Source organism: Natrix helvetica, assembly GCF_964273705.1.
Source record: "Natrix helvetica genome assembly, chromosome: 10".
NCBI classification, from domain to species: Eukaryota; Metazoa; Chordata; class Lepidosauria; order Squamata; family Natricidae; genus Natrix; species Natrix helvetica.
This window is the reverse complement of record NC_138561.1, coordinates 6,701,743-6,721,239: the sequence shown is the minus strand read 5'-3', so window position 1 is coordinate 6,721,239 and position 19,497 is coordinate 6,701,743. Positions and strand designations below refer to the sequence as shown.

Below are 19,497 nucleotides of genomic sequence, written 5' to 3'. Positions count from 1 at the left end.
TTTTAATTCCCCACAGCTCCACAAGCCGCTTTGGCACAACGTGAAAATTTAAAACCTTGTGCTCTTCTGCCTTTGAGGAAAAACAAGAAAGCTTAGAGCCTACTCATCCCAATATCATGCCCAAAACAGCAAATCTTGATGCTTTTCCTTCAGGCAGTGGGCAGCTTGTTTTTTTTTCATCCAATCCAGGCATTTATTGACCTTCATCCAATCCAGGCATTTAAGAGGATGAGCATCTCTAAAAAGGAATGCAAGGCATCCCTTGGACGGATAAGGCCACGGTGCAAAACCAAATTGAGATTTAGGTTTAATTCACCAGGTTTGCCTGCAGCTTTCTCAGCAAAAGGCTGCCTTTACTGCTGGATAATACAGTCACCACGGCCTCAGCAGCCTGTTCCCCCAAACTCAGGCAAGTGTCAATCAAAGCCCGGGTCCGGCCTGTCAAAGTTGGGTATGACGTGATCATTTCGTAATCTGGCCTGGGTAAGAGCTGCTGGGCACGCAGGACGTCCAGGAGGTGGTTCAAACGCCCTTCGGTCATTGAACTTAAGATGGTTTCTCGGCCCAAGGTGAGGATGGAGCAGTTTTTTTCTTTGCAGGTAGGACCTGAAAGGCAGGGGAGCAAAGATTGTGAGAATGCAAGCATGAGGCATTTCTGAGGTCCGAGCCGCGGTGGCTCAGTAGTTAAGAGTGCAGTCTCGCAGGCTACTTCTGCTGACTGCCAACAGTTTGGCAGTTCGATTCTCACCAGCTCAAGATTGACTCAGCCTTCCAGATTGTTGGAGACAATCTGTAAACCACTTAGAGAGGGCTGTAAAGCACTGTGAAGCGGTATATAAGTCTAATTCCTATTGCTCTTCCTTCCTTCCATCCATCCCTGAGACACAGTGGTCAGAATGCAGTACTGCAGGCTGACTTTGCCCACTGCCAGGAGTCCAATTCTGACCAGCTCAAGGTTGACTCAGCCTTCCATCCTTCCAGATTGTTGGAGATAATATGCTGACTGTAAACCGCTTAGAGAGGGCTGTAAAGCACTATGAAGCGGCATATAAGTCTACGTGCTATTGCTGTTGCTATTTCCTGGTTCATTCATAAACCATTTGCTGTTTGTTGCAACTGGAATTTGCAACTGGGAAGGAACATCTCTTTCCTGGACAGTTCATCACTGAAAGACACCCCCCCCCCCTTAAAATAAAGAGATGATGATAACATTTTAATCACATCTTTTCATATAAAAGCAAAATAAAATAAGTATTACGCTGCCGGTGTTTCTCTTAATGAATGAATTAAAGTGGAGTGCACAACTGTTCCTACCCACAATCCTGGTTTAATTTTAATTCTCACCTGTTAATGTGCTGTTGGGCCAATTGTGTGGACACTTTTTGCGACAAGTTCGTTCTCCCACTGTTTGCGGAAACGGAGGCTGATAACCTTTGGACTCACCGTTGAAGGGCCTAGTTTTATAGTTGCTTATCTTTGAATGGGGTGGAAGAACAATGGCTGGAAGACTTGATCCATTGCTGGCACCTGTAGATGGATCTGAAAGAAAGAATGCCAAACGACAAAGGAAGTGTTGAGACGGACACATGAATTGTTTTATTGGTCACATCATAAATAGTAGAACATCCATTCAGTTCAGTCCATACCAAATTAGAAATACATTGCATAGAGTTTTTTTGTTTGTTTAGATTTACAACCGATCAAAGATTGGCAGCTTCCACAATGTGTAGCTGAACAATTAGAACACTCATATTATAACTGAAAGATGGGAGTACCAGACCATCTTTTTCGTCTCTTGATGCAGGTCAAGAAGCAACAGTGAGAACTGGACACAGAACCACTGGTTGGTTCAAAATTGGGAAAGGAGTCCAGCAAAGCTGTATACTGTCACCCTGCCTATTTAACATATGCAGAGCACATGAGAAAGGCGGGGTTAGATGAATCACAAGTTGGAATTAAGATTGCTGAAACAAATAACAATAACCTGAGATATGTAGATGATACCACTCTAATGGCAGAAAGTGAACAGGAACTAAAGAGCCTCTTGATGCAGGTGAAGGAGGAGAGTGCAAAAGTTGGCTTGAAACTCAACATTAGGAAAACTAAGATCATGGCATCCATCCCTCTCAATTCCTGGCAAATAGATGAGGAAGAAATGGGGGTAGTGACAGATTTTATTTTTCTGGGCTCCAAGATAGACAGCATACTAAAAAGCACTGATATCACCCTGCCAACAAAAGTGCGTATAGTCAAGGCTCTGTTTTCCCAGTTGCAATGTATGGCTGTGAAGGTTGGACCATAAGGAAGGCTGAGCGCCAAAGAATGGAGGCCTTTGAACTCTGGTGCTGGAGAAGACTCCTGCGAGTCCTTTGGACTGCAAGGCGATCCAACTGGTCAGTCCTAGAGGAGATCAACCCTGACTGCTCTTTAGAAGGCCAGATCCTGAAGAGGAAACATAAGTACTTTGGCCCCCTAATGAGAAGGAGGGACTCCCTGGAGAAGAGCCTAATACTGGGAAAGATTGAGGGCATAGAAGAAGGGGACGGCAGAGAATGAGGTGGTTGGATGGAGTCACCAAAGCAATTGGTGTGAGCTTATATGGAATCCAGAGGGTGATAGAGGACAGGAAGGTCTGGAGGAATGTCCTCCATAGGGTCGCGAAGGGGTTGGGCACGACTTCACAACTAACAACATCATAATGAAAAGATCATAACATCGCAATCACAATTGAGAAAATAAAAACCAAGAAAGGGATGAAGGAATAGTGATAAAATACAGATGAAATTAGTTTACTAAATAAAGGAGAAGAGGAGGAATGTTGATGCAGCTTCAAAACCTTTCTCAATGTGAAAGTCTCAGACTTTTGGGTCTCATCCCAGAATCATGTGCTACCCAGGGAAGGTCAGTTCTTGTAGTCTCCTGACCATCATAGGGCCATAAAATTATGATGCCAGATTGTGATAAAAATTGGTTGTTGCCATTGGCAGGGAATTTTTGCACAGAACCTAGTTCTTGTAGTACAGAAACTGTTTGCCCTTGGGGTATCTCTGCTTGTAAGAGATTTGGATGTCATCTAGCTGTATATAAATTTTTGTGCTTTTAAATCTGTTTGCTTGAGTTTATACCAAAGCTAACGTCTCTTTCTTCGCTGGTATACTTATTGTCTCTAGATCCAAAAGAGCCAATTCCCTGGGCCCCTGATCACTGTCCCGACCCTTGCCAGGACTGATGAATTTGTAATGAATTATGACAATAGTGATAAAGTTCTACAACTAAATCTAACACGTTTTTTTTTAAAATCCATATAATATTAATCCACAACTAGATTAAAATTGTTTATTCCAGGGGTAGGCCACTATGCCAACTTTACGACCTGTGGACTTTAACTCCCAGAATTCCATGGTGGCTCAGGAATTCTGGGAATTGAAGTCCACAGAGCATAAGATTGTCCACTCCTGGTATATTCCATTCTTTCTCTTCGGCACCTGAGCCAATTTCCTTCCAGCTCACTGGCTGGACAGAAGAAACCACTCAAAACAAGATGTTCAGCTTCAACAAATCTGGCAGGCAATCTATTTGCATACTTCTCCACCCAACTCCTGAACTTTTACCTACTATTCAAGCCCTGAAGGGAGAAAGCTGGGTAAACAGAGTTACATCTTTGCAAAAAGAAGACAAGATTATATCAATGCCCCCTGTTTTTCTGCAGAGAACCAGTTCTAGGCAGGGACCTGGATGGGTATTGGAAACCTCATTTTAACTGGATGTGAGGCTTGTCCATTATTCACAAATGTCCATTAAATGCAAAAGAACAAAACTAGGGCACTTTATTCTCTAAGTATGATGGCATCATTGCACAACTGACGTCGCTTGTGCCAATTTACATCATTGGTAGGGTGATGTTTACATCAGTTGGAGAACTGAGTGGTCAGAGTGGTCAGAGTGGTCAGAGTGCAGTACTGCAGGCTACTTCTGCTGACTGCCGGCTGCCTGTAATTTGGTAAATCGAATCTCATCAGGCTCAAGGTTGACTCAGCCTTCCTTCCTTCCGAGGTGGGTAAAATGAGGACCCAGATTGTGGGGGGCAAGAGGCTGACTCTGTAAACTGCTTAGAAAGAGATGTAAAAGTACTGCGAAGCGGTATATAAGTCTAAGTCCTATTGCTATATGTATAGGTATTAAAAGCTCCCATATCTTTGTTGTTTTTCCTTTTTTAATCATTTTTTCCCCTTTTCGGTTCTGTTTCAGAAAACTCCTCGTACACGCATAGCTTAATTCTCAAATCTATTCCCCCGTATGTAACATTAGAAAAATACCTTGAGGTTTCAGATTAAGTTCTTTGAATTTTATTTTCATCAGATTTTCTAATGCCTTGGAAGCAGCAGTCCAACCCATAAGTGCACATTGAATCAGCAAAGTGTTTTTTTTTTAAAGTGTTGGGGAGCTTTCCTAAGTGTGCTTTTCTACACCTACACACACACACAAATGAGGTGTTTCTGGTCTAATCTTAAAAACCAAGCAGAGAAAAAATCAGACGGGAAGCCACTCTGGGATGACCTTCAAGCCCCAGCTTTGTTTATTCAGACTTGTTTTACATCCTGCTGACATGTGACAACCTTGTTAGAAAAATAACTTATAGGACAGGCAGACAAGTTTCAACTATCCACCTGTGGCTCAGCTGAACTCACTTGAGTTCAACAGTCAGCAGCAACTAAAGAAGAACATTATTAACACCCAAAGGAAGGATGTGGTAGATCATGATCATTCTTTGGCTAAAGGGAAACAATATACTTTTGGGGATCTTGATTTCTGGGTGTGTCTTTATGGAGACTCTCAAATAGCCAGGTGTTCTGAGCTAGGCTTCCCCCAAAAAGCACGAGGCAGAGCCCTGGTCCTGACAGAACACCTTTTATTAAACAAATGTGAATTCCTCTCCTTCACATTCAGAAAGGCCTGGCAAACAGCCTTTCAAAGGGATATTTATGACCACAGACCTTATCTATCTTGGAAAGCTGCCATGTCAATATTTCCCAAACGCAGTGCTGTGCAAGTCTCTGAGATTCACGGACAGATCTTCACACTCCTGAAATGAACAAATTGTTTCCTGCAAAAGCCCACTCCCCTTTCGCTCCTCTTTTATTCCCTCTGGGAGGGGTCATTCACCTTCCCACCTGTGACTTTACTCCCAAGTTGACCCTGATTTCTTGAGCTGTTCTTTTCTTCTGACAGCTCTGTGCATGCACACACTGGGAACAGGCTCCAGCTGTTCCTCTGCCTCACTGCTGTCTAGCTCCATAGGGATATGATCACTGCCAGATGGCCTTGGCCCCGTCTCTGCCTCTGACGCAGAGCCCTCATCCGAGCCTTCCCAAGCCTCCAGGACTGGCCCATGCTCCTCCCCAACCTCCTCACTGTCCGCCTCTTCTGCCAGCTCTATTGGCTGCTGGAGGGTCACAATACCAGGTCATGATTGTCCCAAAGGTTCTCTTTCCAAAGGTCAATGGGACTTTCTTGGTTTTTTCACTACTCACCCAAGACTCTCGGATTCATACATGCATGTAGAATCAACAAAGAGGAATCACCACCAAGAAAGTCCCATATAATTGCCTTTTTGGAAAAAGCACCTTTGGGACACCGGCTCCATTTTCTTAAATTCAAAAAGGGTCTGTTTATTTATATGTTTACCGGGAGAATTGGAGGGTGGAATAGATATCCTCGTAGGGCTTCTGCCAGCGACATTTTGAACACAATTCTTTGATGACCAAGTCAAACCAGGAGAGACATGGTCTAATCATTGCGGTTGGGTTGCATGTTCTTTAAAACCACTCGTCTGGTTTGCAAAACTGGTTAGCCAAATGCCCTAACGACAGGGCTTGCTTTTCCTTCCCACTGTTAGCATTCGATAATGATTTATTTTCTATTTTACAATACAATTAATCACAGCGTTCTGCCCGGTTGCATTTCTCTAGGAGAAATTGCATTCCACAAGGAGAATTCACGCAAATATGCACCCATATTCTTTTCATACGGTCCTTTCATATAACAGCCAATGTCTTGCTGAATTAGGACTGTACATGTCTCTGACATTCCCCCCCAGTCTCACTGCACCTTTGTTCGGAATCAACACCTCCCATTTAAATTGAGCTAACAACCCTAAAAAGCATACTAAAAAGCAGAGACATCACCCTGCCAATAAAAGTGCGTACAGTCAAGACTATGGTTTTCCCAGTTGCAATGGATGGCTGTGAAGATTGGACCATAAGGAAGGCTGAGCACCAAAGAATGGAGGCCTTTGAACTCTGGTGCTGGAGAAGACTCCTACGAGTCCCTTGGACTGCAAGGCCATCCAACCGGTCAGTCCTAGAGGAGGTCAACCCTGACTGCTCTTTAGAAGGCCAGATCCTGAAGAGGAAACTCAAGTACTTTGGCCACCTGATGAGAAGGAAGGACTCACTGGAGAAGAGCCTCATGCTGGGAATGATGGAGGGCAAAAGAAGAAGAAGGGGATGGCAGAGAAGGATGTGGCTGGATGGAGTCACGGAAGCAATAGGAATGAGCTTAAATGGACTCCAGAGAGTGACAGAGGACAAGAAGGCCTGGAGGAACGTTGTCCATGGGGTCGCGATGGGTCGGACACGACTTCGCAACTGACAACAACAAAAGAGCTAACACAAACATTACCTCTTCCTAAGGCTGTCTCTCGAGGTGTTTTGCTGACAAGGACAGTCTGGTTCAATTTATTCCCTGGATTTCCTGTTTCACACGATAAGCTCTGCGGTTTTAACACAATTTCCTTGTTGGGCACATTGTTGTTCTGAGGGCAGATGACCTAAACCAAGCAACGAGAAATGACATCATTTGCAATAACTACATTAACCAAACGCTTCTCTTTCTACAGCTGCACATTTTTAGAAAGTTGTATGAATTCTAATGGGAAGATTAAAGAAAACGTGCTACAGGGAGGCCTTAGCTTACCAGCCCAATTGAGATGACATTTTTTGTTGCTAAATAACACGGTGGTTAAGTAAATTTTGCCCCATTTTATGATCTTTCTTGCCACAGCTGTTACGTGAATCACTGCAGTCGTTAAGTTATAGTTGTTAAGTGAACCTGGCTTCCCCACTGACTTTGCTTGTGAGAAAAAGGGGATCAGATGACCCCGGGACACTACGACCGTCATAAATATGAGTCAGTTGCCAAGCAGCTGAATTTTGATTACATGAACATGGAGATGCCACAATGGTTGTAAGTGTGAGAAATGGTCCGCTCCTTCCGTTTAAAACTCAAGACCCACCTTTTTCAGCTATCTGGCCTGGCTCAACCATAATTCCATCTTATTCCTCCTGACAGTTGTTTTAAATTAGTAATTTTAAACTGGGGTATTTTAATTCCTAATCTCATTATTATTATTTTATGTATTGTAATGGTTGTTACCCCTCCGTGTAATATATATATGTGCTTTTATTTATTGTACGCCGCCCCGAGTCCCTTGTGGAGAGGGAGCGGCTAACAAATCAAATAAATAAATAAATAAATAAATAAATAAATAAATAAATAAATAAATAAATAAGTAAACCACTTCCTCGTCATGAAGATTTACTTCTAGCAAACTCCTGGCTTCTGTGAAAATATCCACATTGCCATGTTCTACACCCAAAAAAAAGATAAATATTCTGGTATTTTCCAAAATATTTAATCCTCAGAATTGTGGGTATATTTGTACAGTTATTTGGGCTGGATTGGCATCATATATAATTTTACTATCTTCTTCTGTATATATAAAAATGGCCGTTTGTGTGTGTGTGTGTGTGTGTGTGTGTGTGTGTGTGTGTTCCAGCATAACTCTGGAACGCTTTGAGCAATTTCAACCAAACTTGGTACACAGATGACTTAATCTCTGGTAACAAATACTATGGGGGTAAGACACTCCTAACACCCTTCGGGGTAAGTGTTCTGTTAAGCTACAGCCTGTTGTGCCTTAAAATGGCTTCTAATGTACGGCCGTAAAATGGATTCTACTGTACAGCGCAATGGAGAAGAAGCTTCTTAGATGAGAAGCAAAACATCTTCAAAAGGAAGAAACAAGAAAGTGCCCAGTTGCCTCCTGAAAAAAAGCATCTTTGGGACATAAAGGACAATAGCTAAATTGAATGCAAGATCCCCAAGCCGTCTTCTACTCACCTCTAAATTGCGCATCCCTGTTTCAAGCAGGTGAGAAACTGGACCTTTGGCAGCATTGATTGCACATTCCTGAAAGACACAACGGACGCCGTGAGATCAAGCTTCTTAGACTTCCGCTTCTGAGAAAACATCTTCTGTTCAATTTCATCGCTGAGCGATATAAATGATCATGACAGAGATGATCAGTGAAGTAAAGACAAGGATAAGGAAAGCTCAAACTGCATTCTTCCAAATGAAAAAGATCTTCTGCAGCCGCAACATAAGCCTAAGACTGAAAATCAGGCTTGTCAGATGCTACATCTTTTCTATCCTGCTCTACGGAGTAGAGAGTCGGTCTCTGACAGCAAGCCACTTGAAGAAACTAGAAGCATTTGAAATGTGGACTGACAGACGGTTGTTACGTATAAGCTGGGTTGACAAAATCAGAAATGATGAGGTGATGAGCCGCCTGGGGAAGCCAAAGGAAATCATCAAAGCCATTAAAAAGTGAAAGTTAGAATATTTTAGATATGGGATGCGACACCCAGAAAAATACGGCATCCTTCATTTAATCCTCCAGGGAAAGATTGAAGGCAAAGGAGGTCCAGGCAGGAGAAGAACATCGTGGCTTCAAAATCTAAGGGACCGGTTTGGACAAAACTCAGCAGCACTTTTTCATGTGACTGTTGACAAAAATAGGATTGCCACCATGATCACCAACGTCCATGACACAAGAAGAAGAAGCGATAGAAATTTGGGGCTTCCTTCTGATTGTAAACTGAGAATTCTCTCTACTTTTAAAAAGAGCTTGATTTAATTTATCATGCTGGAGAAAGAGGGCAAGATGCCAGCATGGCTAAAGTAGGTGGTGTAATACGATGCATTTCAAGCACAATAAGAGAGACCATGGTTATCCTATTCATAATTAGAGGATTTTGTAACCAAGCCTCTTTTTTAAAACAGTGTGGTTTTTTTTAAAAAAAGAAAGAAATGATCCGGAGTCAACCTCCTCTTTTGGCTCACCTTGGCATAAATCAAGTTGTAGATTGCATCAGAAATCATCTCCTTTGGAAATGTACCGAGGATATCCTTTAGAAATGCTGCACATTCTGTCAACAGAAAAAGGCAGGAAGGATATTTCATTTGTTAATTGGAATGGAATACTTGGAAGGGACATTGGAGGTCTTCTAGTCCAACCCCCTGCTTAGGCAGGAAACCCTAGAATAGAGTAGAGTAGAATAGAATAGAATAGAATAGAATAGAATAGAATAGAATAGAATAGAATAGAATAGAATAGAATAGAATAGAATAGAATAGAATAGAATAGAAGGAGAAGGGGACTGGACTGGACTGGACTAGACAAAGAAGGAGAAGTAGAAGGAGAAGTGGAGTGGAGTGGAGTGGAGTAGAGTAGAGTAGAGTAGAACAGAACAGAACAGAACAGAACAGAACAGAATAGGAAGGGACATTGGAGGTCTTCTAGTCCAACCCCCTGCTTAGGCAGAAAACCCTAGAATAGAATGGAATGGAATAGAATAGAATGGGAATGGGAATAGAATAGAATAGAATAGAATGAGAAGGGGACTGGACTGGACTAGACAGAGAAGGAGAATGGAATGGAATGGAATGGAATGGAATGGAATAGAATAGAATAGAATAGAATAGAATTGGAAGAGACATTGGAGGTCTTCTAGTCCAATCCCCTGCTTAGGCAGAAAACCCTACGCCCCTTCAGACAAATGGTTATCCAATCTCTTCTTAAAACTTCCAATGTTGGAGCATTCACAAATTATTCCACTAGTTAATTGTTCCAACTGTCAGGAAATTTCTTCTTAGTTCTCTAGGTTGCTTCTCTCCGTGACTAGTTTCCACCCATTGCTTCTTGTCCTACCATCAAGTGCCCCTGAGACATTGGAACACTGCTATCATGTCTCCCCTAGTCCTTCTTTTCATCAAACTAAACATACCCAATTCCAGCAACCATTCTTCATAAGTTTTAGCTTCCAGACCCCTAACCATGTTCACATTTAAAAAGCTTCCCTCCATCCGTCCTTTCCATACAATCTTGGCTTGAGTGTGGTTTTATTTAGGCGTATTGCAGCCTAAACATAATTGTGATAAACATTAGGCTGAAATAACATAGTATTTCTCTAGAGCAGTGTTTCTCAATCTTGCCCACTTTAAGATTGATGGACTTCAACTCCCAGAATTCCCCAGCTAGCCATCACTGTTTTTTTTGGGGGGGGGGGGGAAGGAGGGAATTCCCCACTTCTAAATCAGCTGTAAAAAAGCCAACAATATTACCTGTGGCGTTGGGTCTGAAGTGAAGTTCTTGGTGCCAGCAGAGAAGCATGAGCTGAACCAGCTTGTTCCGATGAGGCAAGACATTTGGTATGAATGCTGCTTCGATCCCTGGGCGCAAACCATTGCAGACCCCCGTTATAGCTTGAACCAAAGTCTTTTTTCCTATAACAAGACAAAAAAAAGTCCTGAAGAGAACGCTGCTATTAACAGCCTATATCAGGGATGCCCAATTTGGCAACTTTAAGACCCACGGACTTCAATCCCCAGAATTCCCATGGCTGGCTGGGGAAATCTGGCAGTTGAAGTCCATGGGTCTTAAACTTGCCATGGACAGATACCCTTGGTGTACTCTTGGTGTACACCTTTACACCGCCCCGAGTCCCTCCGGGGAGAAGGGGCGGTCTAGAAATCTAATAAATTATTATTATTATTATATTGGCGCACTGGTATATAAACGACATGAAAGGAAATTAAAAGAAAAAACACAAGGGGGCAGCGTTAAACCAAAAGTCAGACTATTCTTCTTTCTTTCTTTCTTTCTTTCTTTCTTTCTTTCTTTCTTTCTTTCTTTCTTTCTTTCTTTCTTTCTTTCTTTCTTTCTCTCTCTCTCTCTCTTTCCTTCTTTCTTTCTAGCAGTTCTTCACAGAACTAGTACAAGTTGCAACCACAGATACTGTGTTTCCCCCAAAATAAGACAGGGTCTTATTTTCTTTTGATCCCTGAAATAAGCACTTGGCCTTATTTTCAGGGAGGTCTTATTATTTTTGAGGTGCAGGAGGCAGCGAGCGTGGTCACCTCATGGCGGCTGCGGTGTTGCAATATTTTCGGGGAGGGCTTATCTTCTTTTTATATATATGTACTTTTTTATTTTTTATTTTCAAAACAAACACAACACAAAGAATCCTCCTTCTTTACATACTGTAGAAAGTGTATCAGTTGGTTACAAAAGACTTTCGGGCATCTCTTCCACAGTCATCAAGCATAATTCATATTAACTCAAGTATTTATACATCTTACCATCATCATACCTCCATTTTCATTTGACTATAATTGTTTAAACGTCCTTCATCATAAAATATACCAAGATTTAATACATAACCACATACTGGCATTTCATTTAGTATTTCTAAAATCCTCCAATAACACTGAATCTTTATGGCGTATTCTGGCTAAACATCCATAATATTTAGTAACAAAAATTTCTAATCCTCCTTTCCAAATCACTGTTTACAATTTACATACAATTTCCTTATGTTGTACCCATACACACACACACACACACACACACACACGTATATATGTATTTGTGTTACAACCCCTGGTATGTCCAAGACGAGAAGGTAATTCCTGCTGTTACCAGAGCTATGCTGGAAAATACACACAAACACACACACACACACACACTCATAGATAGATAGATAGATAGATAGATAGATAGATAGATAGATAGATAGACAGACACAGACAGACAGACAGACAGACATGATAGATGATTGATTGATAGATAGACAGACAGACAGACAGACAGACATGATAGATGATAGATAGATAGATAGATAGATAGATAGATAGATAGATAGATAGATAGATAGATAGATAGATAGATAGACAGACAGACAGACAGACAGACAGACAGACAGACAGACATATAGACAGACAGAAAGACAAACAGATAACAGGAAATGACCCATCAAAGGAAGATTACCTTAGATTGAGCATTTTATTAGATTGCTTACCTGTCAGTGGCTTTTGTCGACTTAGGAGTTCCCAACACATCATCCCAAAACTAGGCACAAACAATGAAAAGGAATGTTATTTGGTAACGTCTCTTATCTAAACAGTTTCCCCAGCCCGATACACCTGCTATATTGGAAGTCCAAGTTCAAATGACTCCTCAGCACCTCTTGACTTCAGCGAGCACCAAAGACCTTTCATTTCAACCCCGAGCTACAAAACATTCTCCTTTATTGATAACCCAGTGTTGCCCAAGTATTTATTTATAGGGGGAAAATGTCTGGACCAAACATAATTTCTAATGTTGTATTTCCTCCTTACCAGAGGGAGCCCCCTTCTGGAGTACTGTGAAGCCATTACCATGGCAACTCCACTGCCCTGTACAATAGAAGCCATTTTATGGCACAAAAGGCTGTATCTTAACAGAACATACACCCCAAGGGGCGTTAGGGGTATCTTACTCCCACAGTATTTGTTTCCAGAGAGTAAGTCATCTGTGTACCACGTTTGGTTGAAATTGCTCAAGACGTTCCAGAGTTATGCTGGAACACACAAACACAAACACACACACACACACACACACACACACACACACATATATATATATATATATATATATTTGTGTTGTATTTGTGCTGATAAATAAATAAAGGGAGACTAGTATAGATCTATTTCAAGCTATTTAGCTCTCATCAGCTCTCCTCCTTATCAGCTGAGCCAGGGAAATAGGTATGTATTTGTGTTACAACCCCTGGTATGCCCAAATATGGGAGGAAGCTCACTACTCCCTCTTTCTGTCCTTCGGCTCATTATAGAAAACCATCCAGGCAGAAAACCATATTTTTATTTTTAATGTTGCCTTTTTATATTTGTGTTGTATTTGTATACAAATGTTGTATTTGTTTACAATGAGAACAATGAGCAGATTAGTAGTAGTGCAGACTTAGTAAATAATTTCGGAGCGTTGAAGGAATTATTTGTTTAGCAGAGCGATGGCGTTCGGGATCCCTTTTGTAATTCCATTGTGCTAACACACTCCCAACACCCCCAGACCTAGTTTTCCTCACAGTTGAAAACTCAGCAAGAAGTAGCAGCATCTTGATGAGGAAGAATCGGCTCCAAAAATACTCATGACTCTAATGATTCTAAGGGTCAGTGGTAAAATTTATGACTTCCTTCTTCCTTCAGTTTTGAAATCTAATGCAAGCTTTCTATGAAAAGTAAAGAAGCTACTCGGTTGGGCTCCTGCTCAGACAATCCACCATTTCTGGAAGGTTCCAGGGTAGTTAACCCTGCCACAGAGTTGAGCCATTGCCTCACGTTGACAAACAATGCCCTGAGATTCTTTCTTTTTTTAATTTTTATTTTGAATTTTTTTTGTTCTCTATATACAATTATAGGTATTCATTCACATAGTTGTTATTCTTTTTTTTACATTCGTCATTCTTATACATTTGTCATTCCATTGACAGGGTTATAACCTACCGTTTGAGTTGCTTTGTTTACCCATCCCTCGCTTGTTTTGACACCATCTTCTTTTCCCTCCCTCCCTTCTCTACTTCCTTCCTTCCTCTCTCCTTTCCCTTCCTTCTTCCCTTTCCTCTCCCCTACTCCTCTCTTCCTCTCTCCCTTCCTGCCCTCTCTCCTTCTCTCATTTACCTTCCTTCCTCCTTTTCCTCTTCCCCGCTCTTCTTTTCCCCTTCCCCTTCCTACCCTATCTCCTTCTCTCCCTTCCCCTTCCTTCTTCCCTTCCCTTTCCTCTCCCCTACTCCTCTCTTCCTCTTCCTCTCTCCCTTCCTGCCCTTTCTCCTTTTCTCCTTTCCCTTCCTTCTCCCCTTTCCTTTCTCCTACTCCTTTCTCCCTCTCTCCCTTCCTGCCCTCTCTCTCCTTCTCTCCCTTTCCCTTCCTTCTTCCCTTTCCTCTCCCTTACTCCACTCTTCCTCTCCCCCTTCCTGCCCTCTCTCCTTCTCTCCCTTTCCCTTCTTTCCTTTCCTCTCCCCTACTCCTCTTTTCCTCTTCCCCTCCCTACCCTCTCTCCTTCTCCCTTCCATCTTCCTCTCCTCACCTCTATCTTCCTCCCTTCCTCTTCCACTCCTCTCTTCCTCCTTTCTTTTTCTATTGTTGTAGGTGTCTCTTCCGGCTCTTAATTTTTATTTTCTTGGAGGGGTACTTCCGCAGACCCCAAAATAGTTAAACATCATTTCTTGTTCCCTTTCCTTCTCAAATCTATCTTGGTTATGCTTTTTTAATTCTTTTTCTTTTTTAAAGACTCACCTATAAACATCTCCTTTTTGTGAGAATTGACCTCCCTGAAGTATTTCAGGAGAAAGGTAGAGCAAATCCCAGCAACTCGCCTCGTTACAGTTCTGCAAAGCTGCCCTCAGCTGCTGTTTTCTCCAGGTGGGTTGGCCAAAATCTGAGATCTGCAAAATAGGATTAGATTAGGAATGGGAATGGGGCAGAGCAGAATGGAAAGGAGCAGAATAGAAAGGCAGAGTTGGAAGAGACCTTGGAGGTCTTCTAGTCCAACAACTTGCTCAGGCAGGAAACCCGAGACCAAGGGTGTCAAACTCAATGCCAGGGGACAGGATCTGGCCCATGGGGGGCTTAGATCTGGCCCCACCCTGGTAGCAGCGAAGGACTGGCCCGCAGTGCCTCTGTCAGCAAAAATGGAGCTCAGGAGGGTGGCGAACTCCATTTTCGCTGTCACAGGGCTGCAGGAGGCCATCGGAGCTGAAAACGGAGCCGAGGAGCCCGTCATAAATATGAACCAGTTATCAAACATCCAAATGTTAAATTCTTGGGTATTTTAATTGTTTTAAATTCTATTGTGTTGTTTTTAACCTATGATTATTTATTTATGAGCTGTACAATGTTTTGATTACTTCCTCCTTGTTATTTATCTGTATATTGAGTTGTACGCCGCCCCGAGTCCCTTTGTGGAGAGGGTGCAGCCTATAAATTGAATTAATAAATTAATTAATAAAATAAATGTAAATCACGTGATCCTGGGGAGGCTGCAAGAATCGTAAGTGTGAAAAATGGTCATAAGTTACGTTTTCCAGCACGGTGGCAACTTCACACGGTCACTAAACGAATTGTTGCAAGTTGAGGACTGCCTATAAGTTGAGTTCCTGGACAACTAAAGTTTTGTTCTGACAGCCAGTCCAGAGGAAGCGAGGAAATGTTTGATAAACCTACCTTAGCTCTGTAATCAAGATCTAACAGCACGTTGGAAGGTTTGAGATGGTGATGAAGGATAGGAGACTCCAAACTGTGAAGATAACTTAAACCGGTGGCAACATCTGACAGGATCCTTAGGCTCAAAGGAACAGGAAGGTCTGGATAGAGTTCACGCTGGGGCAAAAAAATAGTGTTTATTGAATGCACTGTTTCTCAAAACATTGATTTAAAGGACAGCCAGCCGAGGGGATTTTCCTCTAGCCTTCTGTGACTTACATCGTGAATGAACAAAGAGAGAGATCCGTTCTGCATCCATGTGGTCGCAACCCCGAGGAAACCTTGAAACTGGCAGATACCCAAAAGCGGCAAGAGATGGCTGCATTGTAAACGTTGTGTATTTGCGGCTTCTTGAAGCAGAGTCTTGAAGTCTCTGCAAGGGGAGAAAATATCTGCATGTCAGACTGTTTCAACAGAACAAGACTGCAAAATGATCTATCAGTGTGTGCTTCCATTCTCCCCCCACCCTTTTGATTGTAGCTGTCGTGATAGGAGGGCCGCTGTGACAGCTGCAATTTTGTGCCTCAATTGTAAGTCTCCTTGTTCAGTATGTTCTGACCGAGGCTTCCCAAGAGCATGAAAACAACTCTTTGTCCTGACAAAAAAACCCTTTTATTAATTGACTGTGAATTCTGCTCGTTCACAATCAGCAAAGTCTTTCAAGGGAGGATTTACGGTAACAGACCTTATCTGGTTTGGAGAGCGGACAGGCCGATATCTGCAAAAGTTGGCAAGGAGTTTCGGAGAGTCACGAACCAATTAAGCGAATTAATTGTCTCCTGCAAACTCCACTCCCCTTTCGCTCCTCTTTTATTTCTTCTCTTCTGGGAGGGCCATTCATCGTCCATCGAGTAAGGCCTTACTCCCCAGTCAACCTCTGTTCTTTAGCTGTTCCCTTCATCTGGCAACTCTGCGCATGTGCACACTGGGAACAGGCTCCAGCTGTTCTTCTGCCCCACTGATCTCCGACTCTGAAGGCAGCTGATAACTGTCAGACGGCTTTGGCCCCCTCTCTGCCTCCGACACAGAGCCCTCATCAGAGCCTTCCCCAGACTCCAGGACTGGCCCATGTTCCTCCCCAACCTCCTCACTGTCCGAATCTGCTGCCAGCTCTGCAGGCTGCTGGCAGGCCACAATACAGTGCCTTCATAACTGATAATGAATGAGTGGTCCTTAATGAAGGGCTAACTATAATAACTTTTTTCAGGCTCCTTGGAAGGAGGGTCTGCATGAGGTTTTATCCAAACAAGATGGTAGCCACACCACAATGCACACAAAAGGGGGACAGGACTTCAATCACATTGTGGACAACATCTTGAGTTTTCTTCTTTAATTGTCTTTTAAAAAAAACACTTTTGATGGGGGAAGCATGAATGGACTCTCCGACTACCACCAATTATGCAGTTGAGTTTGGGAAAATAGCAGGGATCAGCACAGTACAATGAATGAGCTTCACCCGAACAGGCAAAGCTGGGAGGTGGAGTTAAATGAGTCATCAGCCTAGAATTGTTAGGTTGCCGCAAACAGTCCAAGTCCCCCTTGAATTCCATTAACCCTTATCTGGTGCCAATTTAGTATTGAATGTTGGTTGTCTAGATTCTTGTGTATCGGCATGAGGAATAAATCTTCTGAACTTTAACTTAATGTATGGTCCTGATTCTTTGTGCCTGACAGCACCCTGGTAAACTCTCCTTCATGATCAAAGTCACGTCCTTGTCAAATATGCTGGTTACACACACACACACACACATCACGCTTCTGGGGAAGTGTGAGAAAAGGGAGTTTCAGAGAAGAGCAGAGAAGTGGTGAGCATGCAGAAACTTTCTAAATTCTTGCTAAAGTGAGCTCAGCTTGTGAGCTTTCCTCGTTCAACAATCAGGAAACCACACTGAAGCACACAAGTGTGATCGGTGGTAGAGAAATATGATAAATAAAATAAATGAATAAAATAAATAAACCATGGAAAGACAAAGCATTACACAAGCAGCACATTTGAAAAAAAAAAACAGCGGGGGGAAACAGATGAGAACAAGATCTGGCAATGGCTGAGAGTAGGAAAATTGAAGAAAGAGACGGAGGAGCTAATTTTGCACAGGAATCTTAAGAACAAAGGCATACAGAATTGAGAAGACAGCAACAGATTAGCAAAGGCCGCCTCTGCAAAGAAGCTGAAGAGACAGTGGATCACCTGTTTAGCTGTTGCAGGAAGATCGCACAGGCTGACTGCAAACAACGGCATAATAAAGTAGCAACAATCCTACATGGCTAGAAATACCGTTTGCCTGCAAAGCAAGAACTGGTGGGACCAGAAACTAGATACAGTAATAGAAAACAAAGGAGCTAAAATGCTCTGGGGTTTTAGAATTCAAACAGACAGGCACCTGCCGCTTAAGACCCCAGACTTAACAACTGTCAATAAGAAAGAAGGAAAAAAGTCTGGGTAATCGATGTGGCAATACCAGGAGACAGCAGAATAGAAGAAAAGGAACTGGAGGAGATAACAAAATGCAAAGACCTGCAAATAGAAATGGAACGACTGTGGCAAGAGAAAACAAAGGTCGTTCCAACAGTCATAGGTGCCTTGAGAGCAATGCAAGGCATGAATGTTACTGGCATTGACAGATTCACCATTAGTCAATTACAAACAACAGCTTTACTCGGAACAGCTTGCATCCTGCAATGAATACTCTAACACAGTGACGGCGAACCTTTTTCTTATGGCGTGCCAAAATTGTGAGTGTATGCACGCTATCGCATGCGCACGAGTGCCCACACCAATTCAATCCTCCCCGCCCATCTGCGCATGTGTGTGCGACCCCCTCCGCATACACTCATGACCCCTCCAAGCTTCAGAGGCTTTCCTGAAGCCTGGGGAAGGTGAAAATGCCCCCCCCCCCGAGGCCCTCTGAAATCTGGGAACGGATTGTTTCTGAACTCTCACTTGGCCCGTTGGGGCCATTTTTCACCCTCCTCAGGCTTCAGGAAAGCATCCGGACACTGGGGAGGGTGAAAAACAGCCCCAACTGGATGTTCATTCCCAAACTTCCAGTTGGCCCGTTGGGGCTGCCTATCACCCTCTCCAACCTCTGGAGGGTTTCCTGAAGCCTGCGGAGGGTGAAAAATGGCCACCCCCGGCCCTCTGGAAGGCCGAAAATCAGCTGGCCAGCACACACATACGCACCAGAGCTGACAATTGGCGTGCCAGCAAATATGGCTCCCCATGCCACTTGTGGCACGCATGCCATAAGTTCGCCATCATGGCTCTAACACCTAAAAGCATCAACATCTGCCTTTGCCAGGTCCTTGGGAAAGACTGGATAGGTGGACAACAATGCCAGATTCAGTCTGAACATCTGGCTGACTATGCAATGAATCATAATGAAATAAATCAACCAACCTTTCTCCTGCTCTCTGGTTGCTCAGCAGCTTCACGGAGACGTCTGCGTTCCAAGCCACGTGGAAGGCTTTCAGGGAGATGCCAAAGCCTGTCTGACTCAGGGAAATGTTCTCCAGATCTTTCTGGGAAATGATGGGCACCAGCTTGGACATTTTAGGATGTTTGTCAGGATAACTGAAAAAGAAGCGAAGCTGTTACAGAAAAGGAAACGGAGGAGAACTAAATTTGCATTGAACGAATAGCCTTTATTGTGGACACTCACCAGCAAAACCTACAATTTTGCAACTAAACAATAAAGCCAAATATAAAAGGTTTATATAAAGTGATAGTAAATGAAGTACAAGTATAGGGTGATAGTAGGATGCTAAGAAGTTGGCATAGATAGCAAAACAGGAACTGAACTATTTATGTGACGTTAAGATCTTAAAACCCAAGACACAGCAACAAAAACCACAAACAGGCACAAGGTTTATTCGTGACTGCAAATCTTCCTAATTTGCCACATAAAAAAGGGGCCATGAAAGGTATATTTTAAACTCAAAATAATCCTGTATTAGTCAAAATCAGGATGTCTTACAATCATGTGTTGGAGGCGGTGGAAATGTAAGAGCTTGCTTTTCAAAATTGGAATGCAGCCACAGAAGGTTGAAAAGTTCATTGGA

The 19,497-nt window shown here is 42.8% G+C and overlaps 1 protein-coding gene across 2 annotated transcripts in view; it reads right to left on the bottom strand.

The window, feature by feature from the left end:
- Positions 1–202: 202 nt before the first annotated feature.
- Positions 203–19,497, bottom strand: part of LOC309397353 (receptor-interacting serine/threonine-protein kinase 2-like) — a 34,860-nt gene continuing 15,565 nt past the window's right edge. For both annotated transcript variants that reach the window (XM_081963316.1, XM_081963315.1), the window contains 11 exons: positions 18,836–19,009; positions 15,658–15,811; positions 15,400–15,555; positions 14,473–14,621; positions 12,201–12,250; positions 10,465–10,626; positions 9,184–9,269; positions 8,182–8,250; positions 6,682–6,829; positions 1,345–1,539; positions 203–606 (listed from right to left, as the gene is read on the bottom strand). In XM_081963316.1, the coding sequence (XP_081819442.1) occupies positions 308–606; positions 1,345–1,539; positions 6,682–6,829; positions 8,182–8,250; positions 9,184–9,269; positions 10,465–10,626; positions 12,201–12,250; positions 14,473–14,621; positions 15,400–15,555; positions 15,658–15,811; positions 18,836–18,987 (1,620 nt within the window). In that variant the 5' untranslated portion in view covers positions 18,988–19,009 and the 3' untranslated portion in view covers positions 203–307. The remainder of the gene's footprint in view (positions 607–1,344; positions 1,540–6,681; positions 6,830–8,181; positions 8,251–9,183; positions 9,270–10,464; positions 10,627–12,200; positions 12,251–14,472; positions 14,622–15,399; positions 15,556–15,657; positions 15,812–18,835; positions 19,010–19,497) is intronic.